This window comes from Prosopis cineraria, unplaced genomic scaffold, assembly GCF_029017545.1.
Source record: "Prosopis cineraria cultivar Desert tree isolate PC_DT_omini unplaced genomic scaffold, ASM2901754v1 PC1119, whole genome shotgun sequence".
Classification (NCBI taxonomy): Eukaryota; Viridiplantae; Streptophyta; class Magnoliopsida; order Fabales; family Fabaceae; genus Prosopis; species Prosopis cineraria.
The window spans coordinates 2,399-21,849 of NW_026556444.1; the positions used below are offsets into that span (position 1 = coordinate 2,399).

The 19,451-nt window shown below is 33.3% G+C and overlaps 1 protein-coding gene and 1 pseudogene across 1 annotated transcript; both read right to left on the bottom strand.

The window, feature by feature from the left end:
- Positions 1 to 213: 213 nt before the first annotated feature.
- Positions 214 to 3,887, bottom strand: LOC129299331 (G-type lectin S-receptor-like serine/threonine-protein kinase At4g27290; annotated as a pseudogene).
- A 4,856-nt stretch (positions 3,888 to 8,743) lies between these two features.
- On the bottom strand, positions 8,744 to 18,176 carry LOC129299332 (uncharacterized). Its single transcript, XM_054937793.1, is given in 19 exon segments — positions 8,744 to 9,364; positions 9,454 to 9,604; positions 9,687 to 9,729; positions 9,732 to 9,791; positions 9,794 to 9,922; positions 10,041 to 10,104; positions 10,106 to 10,252; positions 10,369 to 10,526; positions 10,638 to 10,784; positions 11,238 to 12,633; positions 13,619 to 13,726; positions 13,780 to 13,865; positions 14,905 to 15,214; positions 15,361 to 15,508; positions 15,650 to 15,887; positions 15,980 to 16,190; positions 16,270 to 16,469; positions 16,554 to 16,700; positions 16,795 to 18,176. Coding segments are annotated over 19 exon segments (5,301 nt in total). The 5' UTR covers positions 18,047 to 18,176; the 3' UTR covers positions 8,744 to 9,058.
- Positions 18,177 to 19,451: the final 1,275 nt, after the last annotated feature.

A 19,451-nucleotide genomic window follows, 5' to 3' on the forward strand; every position in this document is an offset into this window, starting at 1 on the left:
CCTCATTAATTGAACACTCTTCACTACTTCTTATAGTAGAATCTGCCAGGGTTTGATTATCCCTTCCAATATAGAACCCAGGCTCGCTTGGGTTAGGAAGTAACTTTTCCCCATTCAACATCAAACCACAGTTGACATGTTAGGTCTATCCTCTGGTCTTTGTTGCACACATAATAGGCCAACCTGAATACTCTCAACAGTTCCGATGAAACCACTGAATCTTGTAGTTGTTCATCCATTAGATCCATTGGTCTTTTTTCAATCCAAATTTTCCACGCCTGAAAAAGAAACAATATAGCTATATGAATGAGTTTAATTTCCAACCCTAGTTGCATCAAAGAAAATTATTCATGAAACCTACATGCCCTAGCAGGTTAAGATGATATGTGGGATCACAAAATCCCCTATTCTTTCTTCCACTAATTATCTCCAATACAATTACTCCAAAGCTAAAGACATCAGATTTGTCAGAAAAAGATCCATGCATTGCATATTCGGGAGGCATATATCCACTGCAACATGATAAGATAAAGAGAGAAATTAAAAAGGGATTGCAAAAATAAACTACTATAAAAGAAAAAAACCAAATCCATACTATGTTCCCATCACTCTATTTGTATTGGCCTCCGTTTGATCTCCTCCAAAAATTCTAGCTAGACCGAAGTCTGATATTTTTGGATTCATATTATTATCAAGAAGAATATTACTAGTTTTGAGATCTCTGTGGATAATTCGCAATCTTGAGTCATGATGAAGATAAAGGAGCCCCCGAGCAATCTCGTCAATAATATGGAATCACTTAGTCCAATCTAATAGCTTAGTTTTTTTGAATCTGACATATTTAAACTCCTTGGTTAGCATGGAAAACGACTGAATAATTTTGATAAATTATTAAAAGAGCCTTAGATTTATAGAGCTCATACTGAAAATGAAATAGTCTAGGCTTCCGTTAAGCATGAATTCATAAATCAACAACTTTTCTTCTTGTTGAATGGAACAACCAAGAAGCTTCACAAGATTGCGGTGTTGGAGTTTTTGCAATCAACAAGACTTCATTTTTAAACTCGTTCGTTCCTTGTCCCGATGTTTTGGAAAGCCTCTTTACTGCAATTTCTTGCCCATCATGTAGTATACCCTGTTCATCAGGGTTGCAAAAAGTTCAAAGTTTAGTGATTGAGGAAAAGGAATAACTTGGTTAATCAAATCGTTACCTTGTACACCGGTCCAAAGCCGCCTTGTCCCAATTTATTCCTCTCTGAAAACTGATTTGTGGCATTAGAAATGGTTGAAAATTCATATATTGGTAAATCAATGTCCTCGTTGTCACTCTTGTCCTCCCGATAAATCGCTTTCCCTGAAATGGTGGAAGGTGAATTCTTTACAAGTGGTCATTTACGAATAAGAATATATCTTCCAAACATCTAAAGGCAGAATCTACATATTACGTACGTCAGAATCTACATATCTTTGCTATCAATATTTTTGATAAAAGGATGGCAATTTAAGCATTTTTTTTCCCCAAACATTTGATCATGTGATGCTAGCCCAGTAATAAAAGATTTTGAACCCGTTTGTTTAAAATTAAAAAAATCAGTAATTTTTAAATAATTGAGAGATTTCATAAATTAAATTTATTTTGTGGAGATTTTATAACAAACAAACATTATTTTATATTTGATTATAATAATAAAAAATAATTATTAGTTAATTATTTTAAAATTTTATGATATTCTTCCTTGATTTTTGTTTTATAAAAATACTTTACTATTTAATTATCTTAAAATTTTGTAATATCTTTATATATCCCGTCCTTGTAAAACATTCTCTCTCATCTACCATATTAAATTATTTTCAAAACTACTCAAAGTAATTTTTTAGAATAATAAAAAATCTACTTTTTTCTCCAAATTATGATTATTTCTAAAAGTTCAAACAAATATTATACTCCCTCCGTTTAAAAATGTAAGGCATTTTTTGAGGAGTTGGATGTTAAAAAATGTAAGACATTTTTAGTCTTTCAAGGTGTAATCATTACTTTTTTTTTTGAAAGTGCCCCTATTGATAATGATTTTATATTTATTATAGGATATTTAATCGCGGTAAATATGAAAAGATAGAGTTAGTTTAAAAGTAAATAACTATTTTATTAGGGGTGAGATTCAGTTAAAAATGACTTACATTTTTTAACGGAGGGAGTATAAACTTACAAAATATATTTTTTTAAAAAATGAGTGATTTTTTCATAAAATAAGTTGAAACAATATCCACAAATTATATGCACCTGTCATCTATTATCAATTAAACTTGTATACGTGCCTTGTTTTAATTGAAAAATGATATAATAATGTTATAAAAAATTGCATGCAAGTGCTTTTTTCCTTAAAATTAAAACTTAAGATCATAAAGATTCCAGATCTAGTCGTTGTGAGTTCACCTGGATGCAACAGCCTCTTCTTGATCCATATGGTCAATCCGACTAGTACTAGGGTACTCATCATTAATATAGAGCAGCCGATCACAATTCCTGCAAGCTTCCTCTTGTCCATGCCATTTTTCACTGTAAGATCTGAGATCATCAGAGTATAATCCGCACACAAGCATGCTCTAGAAACTTTTATTAAAACACAACATTATATGAACATAACTCTCACCAAAAAGAAAAGGAAAAGAAACCACATACCTTGGTCTGATACAGATACTCGTATATAAAAGTCTTGTCCTCCCTCTCTGAGTTCTCTCAGGTCGACAATGCTATCAAACCAATGCAAGCAGCCACTTCCTTGGTCACTGATATTCAAACTAGAGTACGCGGTGCAATTGCAGCTTCTCAAACATAGTTTTTCACATTCACCTAAGCTCATGGTCTTGTTGTACCAGGAAGAAGATGTGTCTGGCAATTTCATTCGCTGATACTTTTGAAAGCTGTCTCCCTTTCTACATTCAAGTCGAATTGCTCGGGAACACCCTCCAGAAGAGTTTGTTGTGAATCCGGTCAAGCACTTACAACTCCGAGGGTCATTGCCGTTACAGTTCGTATTTGGACCACAGAAAGAATATCCTTCACACTGGTCAGACGGGCTGGGCATGATAACTTCCCATCCATTTTTCTGAGAAGACCATGTTAAACGTAAAGGATAGCCTTCGGGCAACAGTCTGCTTCTCATTAGAGTTGAATTATTGAGGATTTTGTATTCATAGAAGACTTCATCTTCATTTAGCTCAAAAAGTAATTTCATGAATTTGATATCTCTCAGTTCAGGTGTACCTGTAAAACCAAGCCCATTCCACGGTCCTGCTCTGTATATTCTTTTGTTTCCATTTGTAATAACCAGCTGAGGAAGGCCTTTAGTATCTATGTGCATAGAAAAGTCACCAGGTGTAGGATCTTGCCAGGATTTCCAAGAAGTTATTCCCACATGCTGACCAGTCCTTATGTTGCTTCTAATTTTCATTCCAGGGAGAAAAGTATCACCTGGATAATCAAAGCTCTGCCATAATATGCTGCTCAAGTTCTTTTCCTCTCTCAGAACGAGGTTTCCTGAATCCAACAGCTGCACAACTGGGTTCTCTGCCTTTTTTGATGCATTCGAGGACCAAGCTTCAAACCCTTTGCTGTCCAAGATTCTAAGAATTCCTTTATCACTGTCTACCTGCAAAACTCCTGAGGCATCGTGGAGTGGTTTCTCTCTGTTGGCCACCCATACGACCGTTCTCTGGGCAATGTTTTTGTACCATATTCCCACGTAACGGCTCTTTGAATTTTGAGGGTTGAAGAATCCAGCTTCAAAGATTCCTCCTTCTGAAACCAGACTTTCATTGTGACCATCACGAAGGGGCTGGCTTGGGGTGATTATGTCCAGCGTGGAGGACATGCTTGTGAAGCACAGTAACAAAAATACACAGAAAGCTTTCTGAAGTTTCCATCGTTTTTCTCACGGTTTGGGGGGGGGGTTACTGAAATCGTTGAAGGGATTTGTGGGAATTTAAAAGCCAGAATTTGATGGATATAAACTTGGAACTTGAATGGATTTAACGAGGCAAAACAACACAACTACTTTGGAGGCCACATTGATGGCAAGATCAAGACTGATGTCGAAGACTCTTGATGATGATTTGATTTTAAATTTACTTGTGTGGGTATTGCATTCAAGTCTAAAAAATGAGCACTATTGTTGTTAGCTCGCACGCGAATGGTCTTGTATTAATTATGTATGGAATTTAAATATATAGATATTGATCGCTGTCTTCACCAGTGGTTAGTCTCAAAGTGGTTGGCTATAAAAGAGTAAGAGTGAAAGACTTAAAGAGGATCTTGGGTTGAGGGAGATTTTGGAATCCTTTAATTGTTTTTTATTTCTTTTAATATTTACATTGTCATATTTTTATCATTTTAAATTTATAAAATATCTTCAAATTATATTTAAAACATATTTTTAAAATTTTTTTAAATTTTCAGACCCATATTTTTTTAAAAAAAGTTGAGTCTTATCCATGTTTAAGTATCCAAAAAATGTATTTTATATTTTTTATAAAATCAAAAATAATCAATTTTAAATTAAAAATTAATTTTAAAAATTTTTAAATTTTAAAGACTTGATAATTCAAATAGTTGGATTAGCTAGAACCAGAAAGGTTTTAGCTGAGCTTAGCTAGCAAGGCTTATTTGGGATAGCCTACATGAATATACCTTATCTGTCTAAATTACTGCTAGAAAAATGTAAACTAGCAAAAAAATTTAGTAAAAAATCATCTATTTTTTTAATATTAAATTAATAAGGAATATTAATTTTGTAACTTGAGTTAAAATTAATAAAACAATAATATGAAATTTTTAATCATTTTTTAAAAAAAGAATTAATAAAAAAATAATGAAAGATTACCAATCTAATATTTAACTGATAGTGTTAATTGTATGTGTGATTTGCACTTGAGTCTTGAAATCAGGCAAAATAGTAAAGGACGGAGTACGTACGTCATGAAAAGAAGCCCGCTTTTCACTCAAAAAGATCAAAAAAGAAAACTACTTTAGCGGCATCATTTGCAGTAGGAGACAAACATGAGTCCTTCGCATTGATTGTGGCTGGTTAAAACTTAAAAGTTACCGAAACAGTGCAGCAGCGAGACAGGGTATGACTGAGTCACAAAATTATTGCTGCAAAGATATAATATCAACGAGTGGTCGCCCGTGATCATAAATGTACCCACTCCTACCCACCCTCTTGACCTCGACTCCTTCCTTCACGGTTCACCCACAAGTCTCCGCACCAGTCTCTTTTGTCGTCATCAAAATTTTATATGGGCGCCGCAAAGCAAACTTATTTATTAATAAGTATAGTTAAATTTTAAAATTACAATAAATCTTTTAAAATATGAATATAATTTAAAATTAAGGTGTGATAAAGTTATATTTATAAATTATTGATGAAAAAATAATTATAAGTAATTAATGTTAAATTTTAGTAATAATAAATGATGAGTTTAACTATTAAATATATAAATTTATAGTTGTAAATTATTAAAATGTTAGTTGTGAATAATTAGTATTAGAAGCTTTTTTAGCATGACATGATTGGTTTAATTAACTATTAAATATGTGAATTATAATTATAAAATATTGAAGTAATTGTATATAATTAATAAAAAATTTGTAATGCATAATCAGTTTAAATATTGAATATGTAAAATTACAATTAATATAAATTAAAATAATAATTATAAATTACTTGTTTGATATAATGTATTTTTAATAAAAAATTATTATCATATATTTTAATTTAAATTACACTTAAGTTTAAAAATATTTGATTGTCATTTTTGAATTTTATAAAATTTATTTGTAAATAAGTTTTATTTCATAAGATTTATAATTTTTTAAATAAAAATATATAAAAAAATATGACATTAAGTATGAAAACTATACGATTTTTAATTTGCAATTATCTCATCCTCTATTCCTCATCACTCCTTTTCCTTGGAAAAAAAAAAGAAAGAAGAAAGTCTTGGACTGTTTTATTGCTACTACTGTCGCGAACATGACTGACGTGATCTCCACAAGCGAGTTGTAATGTTTTGATACACACACTTGAATTTAAAATATAAAACATTTTTTACAGATTAAATATTAAAAAATATAAAATATTTTTAATATTTTAATATGCAATTAATTTATTTTTTAAAATATTCTTAATAAATACATCACTTTTTATTTATTTTAAAATAAAATAGCATATTAAATAAGAGTAATTATGAAAATAAATATTATTTTAAACACAATTAACTATTTTAATGGAGAGCAAAATTTAATTAAATACTTTATATTTTTTAACGGAGAAATTATATCATCAATTATATAACTCTTTATGAAATTTATCACACGTTTATATATTTATAAAAAATTAAAATCATATTTATAATTATTGATGGAAAAACATTATAAATAATTAATGTTAAATTTTATTAATATAAATAATGAGTTTAACTATTAAATATATAAATTCATAGTTGTAATATTAAAATGTTAGTGTGAATAATTAGTATTAAGCTTTTTCAGTATGGCATGATTGGTTTAATTAATTATTAAATATATGAATTATAATTATAAAATATTGAAGTAATTGTTTACAATTAATAAAAACTTATAATGCAAAATCAGTTTTAAATATTGGATATGTAAAGTTATAATTATAAAAAATTAAAATATAATTATAAATGCTTGTTTAATATAATATATTTTTAATAAAAATATTATTATCTTCACACTCTAATTTCAAATTACACTTAAATCTTAAAAAATTTGATTGTGGTTTGAATTTCATAAAATTTATTTATAACTAAGTCTATTTTATAAGATTTATAATTTTTTCAGATAAAATATATAAAAATATATGACATTAAGTATGAAAACTATACTATACGATTTAATTTGCAATTATCTCATCCTCTATTCCACATTGCTCCTCTTCCTTAAAAAAAGAAAGAAAGAAGAAAGAAAGTCTTGGGCTGTTTTATTGCTTTTTCGCGAACTTGACTTGACGGGATCTCCATGAGCGAGTTGTAATGTTTTGATACACACCCTTGGATTAAAATATAAAATATTTTTTACGGATTAGATATTAAAAATAAATTAACATTTTAATGTGTAATTAATTTATTTTTTAAAAATATGCTTAATAAATACACATCATTTTATTTATTTTAAAAAAATGTCATATTAAATAAAAGTAAATATGAAAATATAATATTATTTTAAAACAATTAACTATTTTAGCAGAGAGTGGAAATTTGATTAAAAATGCATTATATTTTTTAATAGAGAAATTATATCATCAATTATATAACTCTTTATGAAATTTATCCCACATTTATATATTTAAAAATTGCATTTTTCCTAGATCATGAATGATGTGTTTTATTCTTGAGATTTTATGTAGTATATACAAAATAAGCATATTTAATATAGTAAATAAATAAATTTAAGGATAATATCAATAAAAGACTTATAAGAAATTTAATTTTCTTAAAAGGATTATTTACTGGTAAACATTAACAAACTAATAAGTGAAATTATTGTTTTAACAAGCATTCTATTTGTTCAAAATTTTTGTCAGATATTAAATTCTTCTTAAAGTTGTTTTATTGATATTCTCTCTAAATTTAAAGTAAAATACAATCTTTTAATTTTGCTATAATTACGGGGAATCTTTAAGGTTTAAACTCATGCTTTAATTTACAATTTTAATGCCATTAAGTATATTGATCTGCTAAAGATTTTAAAATATTTCATTTTATTAACTTAAATTATGTTGAAAAATTAAAATTATTATTAATTCACCCTCATAATTTAATTATCTTTTTTTGTCCGACCCTTTTTAATTTTCAAAATTTAAAAGTATGAAATGTTGCATCCATGCCGAGGAAAGGATGCTAATTTATGAATTTATGCCTAACAAGATCCTAGACTTCTATATATTTGGTCAGTTTAAACTTTAAACTTACTGATATCAACCAAAAAAAAAAAACTTGCTGATATTATGCTATAAATACAATTACATAAACTTAGAGGCGAAATTTAGCTAATCCTAAAATTGAGGTAGGAAAGAACTCTAACAGAGTTACATTGTTACCCAAAAAAAAAACCAGTCACATTCTGAACAAATAATAAAAGGCACCAAGGTACAAACTGCGGCAAAACCAACTCATTGTTGAGGTGGGTTTCATGTTATGAGTCCACGATGAGGATAAAGTGTGATTTATAAGTTTAAAAGCTCTTTAATTTAAAATGTTAATTTTTTAAGATGAGTTTTTTTTTTTAAATTTTACGCTCATGACAAATTGTACTTTCTTTGATAAGCGGGTATTATTTAAAAAAACTACCTATAAAGAATTATGAATTATGACCAATAAAAGGTCGAGTGAGTCATGGTAAAATTGTCATGAATCCCCCTCCCGATAGGTTAGTTTAGAATGTGCTCTCCTTTATTGAGCTCATAACACCTCCTCGCCTATTCTATATATACTGAGATAGAAAGGAAGTGAATTTCCAAAAGCTGCCAAAATTGATTGGGAGAAGGGAGAGGCATTTGAGAAGATTGGAGGAATTAGTAAATGTAAAAGGTGTAGTTTATTTAGTGAAAATATCGTTGTTGAAGATCATTGTTCTCATCAATGGCGTCCAGAGGAAGTAGAGGGAGAGGGAAAAAAGTGATTAGGCTTAGCATGACCAACGGCCACGGGAGTGGAAACATTGAGTCCGTCTCTGAAAATTTCTTTGATATATTGAAGTTTGACGAAGAAAATTAAGTACAAGGCCTCTACCCTCTTCGGCTCTTGTAGAAATGGCCTGAGACAATTGGAGCAACTGGTGTGCCCTTGTCTCTTAGGAAGACGACTTAAGACAAGATGTACGTCAGGCCGGGCCCAACTCCTGGTTTAGATGTTTATATCGAATGAAGAATTTTCAACATAATTTTAGGACTTACCATCATGTCTCGCAGCACAATGAGAGTGATTTTCTACTGATGAACGTTTTCCATTCAGGTAAGTAGAGCCTTTGTATACACTATCTTGCCTCGAATATTGTAAGGGACATTTCATTTGGTGAGGAAGGTTTACATTTTTCCAGGGAAGAATCTGCTTCAGGCATTTTACTTTCAATGTAGAAAGCGGGAGCACCTGGGTCGGCCAATGATTTCTCTCCATTCAGCATTAAAACCACAGATGACATGTCTGGTCTATCTTCTGGTCTTTGTTGCACACATAACAGGCCCACTTGTATGCATTGCATGACTTCCGATAGATTGAATCTTTCTCTTAATGCTTGATCCATTAATTCCAGGGCCATTCCCTCTCTCCACAGTCTCCATGCCTGAAAGCAAGAGCGGGAATCATATTAGTAAGGTAAAAGCCATATTCTGATTTAATGAATCAGGTAGGAAGTTAAATCATTAAACTTACATATCCAAGAAGATTCAAGAAGTTTTCTAAATCTGAAAATTCTCTATTCTTCTTTCCACTGATCATCTCTAGTACTATTACTCCAAAACTGAAAACATCTGATTTTATCGAGAAATGTCCATGCATAGCATATTCTGGAGGCATGTAACCGCTATAAGAGTAACATGTAAATTGAAATAAGTTTAATGTAAATACAGTCATAGGAACAATGAATCATGAAAAGGAAATCTTACTATGTTCCAGCTATCCTGCTTGTTTTGGCCCCAATTTGATCTCCCCAAATGTTCGAGCTAGGCCAAAATCTGATATTTTTGAATTTAAATTTGTATCTAGTAAATATTGCTTGTTTTTAAATCTCTATGAATGACTCTTAATCTAGAATCTTCATGAAGATAGAGAAGTCCACGAGCAATGCCATTAATTATGTGGAAACGCTCTGTCCAATCCAACACCTTGCTTCTACTTTCATCTATTGAATTACAGAGACATGCTTATCATACCTCTTGCGGCCTTAGCATTCAAATACTAAACATAAGAAAACAGAGCATTGCCAAAGATGTTCAATTGTAACCTATAAAGGTTCATACCAAAAATAAAGTGGTCTAGACTTCTATTCGGCATGTATTCATAGATCAACAGTTTTTCTTCTTCTTTCAATGCAGCAACCAAGAAGTTTCACAAGGTTACGATGTTGAAGTTTGGCTATCAACAAAACTTCATTTTTGAACTCCTCAAAACCTTGAACAGAATTCTCAGATAGCCTTTTCACTGCTAATTCTTGTCCATCTCCCAAAGCGCCCTTCAATTCATCATATAGAATAATTAGAAATCTCTAGAATACAAAACTGTACTTATTTGAATAATTTATACTTCCTTCAGGTAAAAAGAAAAAAGAAAACGATAATGTTACATTACCTTGTAGACTGGTCCGAAGCCACCTTCTCCTAATTTATTGGCGCTTGAAAAATTATCAGTGGCTTTAGCAATGATTGACAAATCAAATATCTGTAGATCCGTGTCTTCCATTCTTAATTTATTGTAGCAAGGATTCTTATAACATATTTTTGTCATCCCTGCAATGGTGTAAAATAAAAATTCCAAAAATTAAGTACCACGACGAAACATATCTTCTTTTTGTGCCTTCGAGGGGGCTATCTCAGATCTCAGAAGATGTTGAAGCTCACCTGACTTTTTGAGTTTTCTTTTCCATACACATTTAATCAATCCCAAAATTATAAGCATCATGCCCATGTTTACTGCAACAGAACCAACAGCGATTCCTAGGAGCTTTCTCTTATTGAAGTTTCCATAGCGTTTATTCTCAAAAAAGTCTGCCAAATGGAGAGTATTGTTAGTGACCAATTTGATCACAACGATTCAATTGATGCTAACAACAGTTGAGAGAACAAGATCTGATTAAAGCAAACTAAAATTATCTCTTGATGCTGCAGACAAAATTGACAATGGATGGAAATTTTCTGAAAAATCGATCAACAAGCACTATTTTTTTGCACGTGATCAATACCAAAAACTTTTAACTCATATTCTTGTTTAAGCTATTGTTGTATTGTTGTTGTTGCTTGTGGATGACATTTCATATAGCAGAACTGAAAGAGCCATCAGTATCATCATGGAAATTGTCGCTTCATTACACCCTTCTTTTCATTTTGGGGGTAAGGGTGGGGATCACTCTGAATCATGATCAAACAAGTAGGAGTCATAAAGGTTAAAGAGATAGGATGAAAACACACAAGAAACAGCATAAACAAGGAAGAAGAGTGCACCTAACTCTGAAGGAGGGACACGAATAAAAATGTCCTGTCCTCCTTGAGGTAATTGCTTCATGTCAATCAGATCATTAAACCAAAGTAAGCAGCCACTTCCTCCATCACGGATATCCAAATTTGCAAATGCTGTACAAGAACAATTTCTCTGGCATGATTGTTGACATTCCTCAAGGTTCATGGTCTTATTAAACTGGGAAGAAGATGTGTCTGGCAATTTCACACCTCTATACTTTCGGAAGCCATCTATACTGTTACAATCCATTCGAGCACTTTGAACACATCCACCGGACCAATTTGATATATTCCACTGTTCCACATTTTTGGGCATAAATCCTTTCAAGCACTCACAGACACTGGAGCTACTAAAATCGCAGATAGAGTATGCCCCACACAAGCCATAATTGTCACACTGATCTGCCATGTTAGCTGAGATAATCTCCCACATGCCTCTTTGATTACTCCATACTAAACGCATCCCCATGCCTGAAGGAGACATTGTAATTCTGGAGTAAACTGAACTATTCACGAGTTCATACTCATAATATGCCTCTTTATCATTGAAAACAAACTTTGCCATGTATACTGGATTTTGTTTTTGAACTGGATATCCAGTAAAATAAAGGCCATTCCACGATCCTGCTCTGAAATGTATGACGTTTCTCCTCAATTGAAATGATTGTGGATATCCTTGAGGGTATAATTTCAGTATATGTTCCCCTTGACTAGGATCATCTGGGCTTTTCCAAGAAGATAGGAACCTATTCAGACCAGTGACCAGGTTAAATCCAAGCTTCATTCCTGGCAATAAGGTATCACAGGGATAATCAAAACTCTGCCATATGAAATGATCCTTATCACAGTATTTTTGGTCACTAATGATAAGATTTCCTGTGTCTAAGAGCCTTACAATTGGCTTCTCAGCTATTATAGAATTATTAGATGACCAAACAGTCCTATTTGTGCTATCCACCAGGACAAGAATTCCCTGATCGTTCACTGCTAAAATTCCTGAACCATCACTGAGCGGTGCTTCTCTATTGGCCACCCATACCACTGTCAAAGGAGAAATATGCTTGTACCATATACCCACGTATCGGTTCTTCGTTTTTCCAGGACTGAAAAAACCCATCTCAAATGCTCCTACACTTGAAACTAAGGTCTGACCATCTCTTAAAGGCTGACTCGGAGTGATACTGTCTAATGAAGTGGAGGTTCTAAAGAAGAGTAAAGCAATGCAAATAGGCAGTACAGAAAAATTCTTCATTACCATTAAATATAATGCACCAATATATAGCTTTTGCCGCCCGGAAAATGTCAAGGAAGCAAGATACAGACCTGGCTGCGATGGTTGAAGGGAAATGGGGTTAAAGGATGTGGGTCTCAGTGAAAAGTGCTATCAATGCACGATTTGTTGCTGTTTATGACATTTTCAACCGAAATACGATTTATTCTACTTTCATTTCCCCTCCGCCTTATGAATTTCCTGCAGTACAGCAAATAACTGATTTTTACAGCGCTTTTCAAGGGGATTTTTAAAAGCAATTATTAATATAAGCATAAATTCGCATTTAATCTAAAATAACATAATGATATCCACATTCTGGTTTACCCTGGTGAACCTAGCCACTTTCGACCAAAAAAAGGAACGTAGCCACTAAGAAGATCGACAGAAATCAGTGAAGATTAACTTGAGGCCATTGCAGCAGCAACAAGTCAAATGTGGAGTTGGTTTGAAGGTTGATGATAATGATCCGGAGAACATAATTTAGAGGGGTATTTAAGTGCAGAGGGCAACGCAGATTGGAGAGAACTTTGGGACTCAATTTGTATTTTTTATTAAAATAATTTCAGGCGAGGGGATAAAGTATAAAGCGGCCATGTGCGCGCACGAGTAATGAGACACAGCACGGCAAGTGGCAACTAAAATATTCTAAGGCTAAATCTGTCTTGTACCTTCGTCTGCCATATCCGACAATATTGACAAACCCCGAGTACCATGCTTTTTCAGTGTGTCCTATTTCAAAATTATATCTAGATTAGCCAGCATTCACCCATCTCTAAATTAACCGTATATCTGATGGAAGTTTCTACCAAACCGAGTAATTAAGTGATTGATTAGTTCATTGATAAAATATATAACATTGTGATTTAGCAAGGATTTCATTGTTTGTCTTAGCTATTGTGAGAGAAACTTCATTTGGTGAGAATGGCTGGAGTTTTGCGGACAAACAATGTAGCTCTGGCATATCATTTTTCAAGGGGATATGGAAGGAAGCTTTATTTTTCTGCAAATAACTGGTGAAGGGGGGATAATGAAGGTTGAAGTAAGTTTCATTTATGTTTTGCTTACGAGAAGAGTGAAATAATATGAATCCCACCTCACCTCCATTGATGCTTGGACCCTTAGCGAAGCTAGAAAGAACTGGAGGAAAACGTAATTTCTGAGTGTGCGTAGATTCAGCTTCGAAATTCATGAAACCAGCAAGCTGTGTTTAATGGGTTCAAAAGATGGACAACCACAAGGCCACAAGAGCATCACCCGTTCAAGCCGATGGCTAGTATCGTGAGCAGCCGCCCCTGAAGCGTAGAAAATCCGCATTCCAGCTGGAGGGGAGAGAGGAATAGCTAGAAACCAAGAACGGGAAAGCAGAATGGGACTGTTTTCTATGAAAAGGATAATCTCCCACCTAAAGCCATATTTGGTGGGTTGAAATTGTAAAAATGAAAATGAAATTAAGATAAAATTAAATTAGTCATTAAGTTTGATTCTAATTTCAGATTTGACCCTTCAACTAATTTGTAAATTTCACTGTGCTTCCACTAACATGACCAAGAAGATTCCAGTTGAAAGTGACAATTCGAAACAAAAATGAAAAACTGAACCTTAATTCATTTGGAGGTCTTAAACGGCTGCCTCAACCAACTAAAGTCTCTCACGGACCAGGGAAGAACAGTAGTCAAGAAGAGCGTGGTGAGCCAACCAACTTTAACTGACAATTTTTTTAAAATAATTTTCTTAAAAAAAGAATATGACCAGTCTTGTTTTTTCTTTTGGGCCTGATGTTGATCACTGATCAGTCCTTAGCTTTTGGAAATTGTCAGTTTACACAAGCGCAAGAGGATGACAAAAATAGAATACAAGAATGCTGACTGCTATCAATAAATGAACTTGTTAGGATGACAAGGAACTAGACATTTGATTTGTCAACCATAGCAGCAGCTACTAAAATTTATCAAGCACCAATCAATTCAAAACTGGAGGCTTTGGATGATTGAATCCATATGCAAAGTAACAGAACACCATAGAAAATACTCATGCATTTCAATTTTGATTTGTATCCTTTCTTTCTCCCTCTATGTTTTTGAGCAGAACACACGGGGCAAGACACAGACTTGCAGAAATTAGCTAATCAACTATGCAAATAATACAATAACCTTGCAGAAAGTACATTTGCATTTGAAATTGTCACCTGATCAAATAAGGGTTATCAATGACAAAATATATATATATATATATATATAATTTTCTTTGGTAATCCTTGCTTGATTCCTGATTATGATACAATTTTACTGAGATATAGCAAGAAATGAAGTAGAGACATCCTATAATGCAAAACTGCAATGTTTGCTAAGAAGTAATATACATGTAAGGAAGTCCCGGCTCATCTTGCTTCCATAACAGAAGCAGTCATGTTATTGATAGAAACATTTTCTGTTGAGCTTCCTTCTGAACTTGAAGTCCTGATACCTCTTACATTCAGGAAAGCTATAGGGTTAGGAGAAGGCAGTACGACATTCTCATTCCCAAGCATTGAAACAACATCAAACATGGTCGGTCTGTCTTCTGCACTTTCTTGAACACAAAGCAGTGCTATATTCACGTATCTTAGTAACACCATTTTCTTTATGGATGCACCTTCTAATGCTGAATCCATCAGCTCTGTTCCTCTCCCACTTGTCCATAGGTCCCATGCCTTTAAAGCCACAAAGAAATGAAGAACCCAACATTAACATGGCAATAAGTAACCGATCTCTGCTAGCTTCTAGAAATCACAATTTTCATATAATCAATCAATTCTGAACTTGCAGAAATAAGAAATTGATTGAGTTAGATACTTACATATCCGAGAAGATTGAGGGAGTTTGTTTTATACAAACCAGTATTCTTTTTCCCACTTATTATCTCCAACAAAAGGACTCCGAAGCTAAACACATCTGATTTTATTGAGAAAATACCTTCCAATGCATATTCAGGAGACATATAACCACTAAAAGCCATCAATGAACAAATAAGATACTTATTAGTGAAATATACCTATAAAATACTTATATATTCATTTGCAATTGAATTGATCTACTAAAAAAAATTGTTACTTTATAGACTAATAGGAACTTTTAGTTATACTTACTAAGTACCAACTATCCGGTTGGTATTTGCTTGTAATTCATTTCTACCAAATAATCTTGCCATTCCAAAATCTGATATTTTAGAATTCATGTTGATGTCCAACAAGATATTGCTGGCTTTTAGATCTCTATGAATGATTCAAAACCTAGAATACTGATGAAGATAGAGAAGACCTTGAGCAATCCCATCAATTATTCGAACTCGGGTTTCCCAATCCAAAATCTGGCGTTTTGTTGCATCTGTTTTGCATTATACGTCGAGCAAGTTTAAAACAAAATGAGAAAATTCCACATGCAAGTTAAGAATTGAGATTAAAAAAAAAAGTGCAAACCAAAAAGGAAAAAATCCAAGCTTTTGTTTGGCATGAATTCATAAATCAGCATCTTTTCATCACGTTCAATGCAACAACCCAAAAGCCTAACAAGATTGTTGTGTTGGAGTTTTGCAATGAGCAATGCTTCATTTTTCAACTCCTCCCATCCTTGACCAGATTTTGCAGATAGCCTTTTCACAGCAACCTCACCCCCATTCAACAGCTTACCCTGCAAATTAGTCTATACGTGTTCATTTTATTTCAAGAAGCTCTGCTGTGGACCTAAAGGATTTGAACTTGGATCTTACTTTGTAAACAGGTCCAAAGCCACCCTCACCAAGCTTATTTTCAGGTGAAAAGTTATTAGTTGCTGCAGAAACGCTTGCAAAGCTAAACAATGGCAATTTGACATCCCTCTTGTTAACTCTCCCAACCTTATCGACATCGCTAAGCTCTGAGATCTCAACTTTCATGCTCATGCCTGTATCAAACAATAGCAGATCCTCCGCTGTACAGTGAGAGGAAAATTAGCTCTTTTTGTGACTTCACATTATTAACATTCATATTCAAAGCTTTATACATTTTTTCTTACCTTCTCTCCCAAGCTTTCTCGTCCAGCAGTAGTATGCAAATAGGACTAGTGTAAACAACGAAAGAAATGAGATAACTACGACAATTGTTAGCACCACTTTCTGGCTCTGATTAGACTTATGATCAGGATTCTTTTCTGTATTCAACTCTGCATAGAGCAATAAGCAAATTACAATCAGCATAATCTTCCCAAATAAGGGGGGCGGTTCGTATGCAAGTCATAAGAGCTTCCTTCATCATACCATTGTCAATCAACTCAGAGCGAGCCAGTTTGAGGTGGAAACTTGGTCTAGAATTATCATCTCTAAGATCAACCGAGATGTTCTTCAGATTCAACACTCGATCAAGCCAGAACAAGCAACGACCCATAACATCGTAAGCATAAGCGACGCAAGAACAATTGATTGAGCAATCTTTTTGACATGTTAAAGCGTTCTCAGTCTTGAAGGCAAGCGGACTGTCTAAAGGAAAATCCACTCTATCGACTGGTAAAAACCCGTCACCCAATCCATTGCTGCTCATGTTACTGCATAACTCATTTTTCCTCACGCAACCTGCGGATGTGTCCCCTTTCTTCCAAGAATCTTCATCGTACGGCTTAAATCCGCGGAGGCACTCACAAGGGTCCGTGGCTTGCGGGTTGCAAATGCCAAAATTTCCACAGGTTGCGTTTCTCCCGCACTTGGATGACAGCAAAGAAACCCACTGCATGGTGTCTTGTGACCATAATTGCTGGTTAAGCTCTCCAGAAACTTCCAGAACCAATCGAGAAGAATAGTCCCCCTGCCAAGTTAAATAGCCCAAGTCCCATATAGCACCGTCTCGGTTATTAGAACTTTGAAACGTGAAATTAGATAGTTCATCGCCAACCCAGTATATCTCAGACTTCCTCCTGATTATTAGCCTCTGCCTCCAATTGGAAGTGTCAACTTCAAGAGAGAAATTTCCAGGACTTGGGTCTTCTACACTTGTCCACGATCTCAATGACCAACTGATTTCTAATTCTGAGTCAAATCCTACCTTCATTCCAGGCAAAAGGGTATTCGTGGGATTGTCGAAACTTTGCCACAAAATGTTCAACTTGGAGTTGTTCATCAGCAGGAGATTACCTGAATCCAAGAGCAGAGCATGGGTATTGCTGACACCGGAAATGTTGGTGACGAAGTATACCATTCCTTCATTCTTAACAACAAGATTTCCTTCCTCATTAACAGTGAGAACGGCATTGGAATCGCTGGTGGCGAGCTTTCTATTCGCAACCCAAACAATGTTATCTTTAGGAACTTTCTTAAACCACATCCCTACATAGTACTTGGTCGAATTCTCACGAGCGAAAAACCCCAGTTCGAAGTTCCCGTTAGCAGACACCAAAGTATCTGAGGTTCCCAGTAATTGGCCCATCCCCAACGTTTCTCTGTACGTAATTGCATCTGTGGAATGTAAGGACAGCCACATCAAACTCAGGAACAAATTGAGATTCAAGTTTAGTTTCATGTTAGTGTCTGTGAGACAGATATCCTAATGTCATCTAGTCTAATGAAGGAAAGTAGGCATTTGAGAGCAAGGCATCGTGATCAAATGCCATTCTTCAGTCAACAATCCTCTGCCACTAGGTTGTAGACTTTGATATCTTCCAATCAAAACTTTCCGCGAATATATATAAATGGACATGTGAGACTGGAAAACAAGGGATCGGAACCTCTCCTGATTTCAAAATCCTGGTGATGATCCTGCAAATCATCACCGTCCAATTTTTTTTTTTTCCCATTCAATCCAATGATTGCTGCTCCTGGCTGCTTCTTTCTTGACTAATAAACCAATATTAGAACCTGATCTCCCTGGACCATTTTATGACAAAAAGTTTAAAAAAACAAATAAACAAGACGCAGCATAAAGTATCATACTGATGAAAATTAAATCAATTTAAAACTAATTTATTTTCATTAAACTACGTATACATGTGAACACATTAATATAATTATCAATTAACTTATTATGAAGAGTAAATTAATTAAAATGACTTAATTAAAACTCATTCATTGACTGAGTCAACTTCAGGGCCTTAGTATTAAAAAATTGATGAAAATTATAATTATTTTTAAAAATAATTAAGATTTGACATTGCAAAGTTTTGGAAAATGATAGCTAAGTTTTAAAATATTAAATTAATACTAATTAAATCTTCAACAAATTCTTTTAATAAATAAGTTAACAATATCGATTTAAATTATTATAAATTCAAAAACTAAAATTATAAATATGTATTTAATATTAAATACAATTGTTAAATTATGATAAAAAATTTTATTAATAATTGTTTAAATTAATATTTATAATTTATTTTATAAAATTTTTTTATTAAAGATCTCACTATCATTGACTCGTTCATTGTCTCCATGCCTTAACTTTTGCAGAAATGTCGCTGTCGAGAAATGAGCGGGCAGAGCAACTGCCATTGGATTGAATGGGAAGAAATGAAAGGTAAGGATTTGCACCTGTATCATCACCGGAATTTTGGAACCAGGAGAGGTTCCGGTCCCTGGAAACAAAGAAGAAACACAGTTCGCTAGGGGCAGTACTCCCTTCCCACCAATCCCCTGTTGAGTTATTTTGTTTAAAAATATAATAAATTTGTTAATTTTACTTTTATTAAAATGACAAATTTTAAAATTTGTATTACATCTTTTTTTATAGTTAATAAATTTAAATGAGAGTAGTATTAAAAAATTATAATTAATATCTATTAATTATTTTATATTAAAAATTAAAAGGTATTCTATAATAGACGCGGTGGGTTCTGAAATCGAAAGTCGTAGACTCGCGAGAACAAGAGAAGGGGATGCTGGATGTCTCTCTCCATGGACGACCGAGAGTCCGAGAGCATGCAATGTTGAGATCT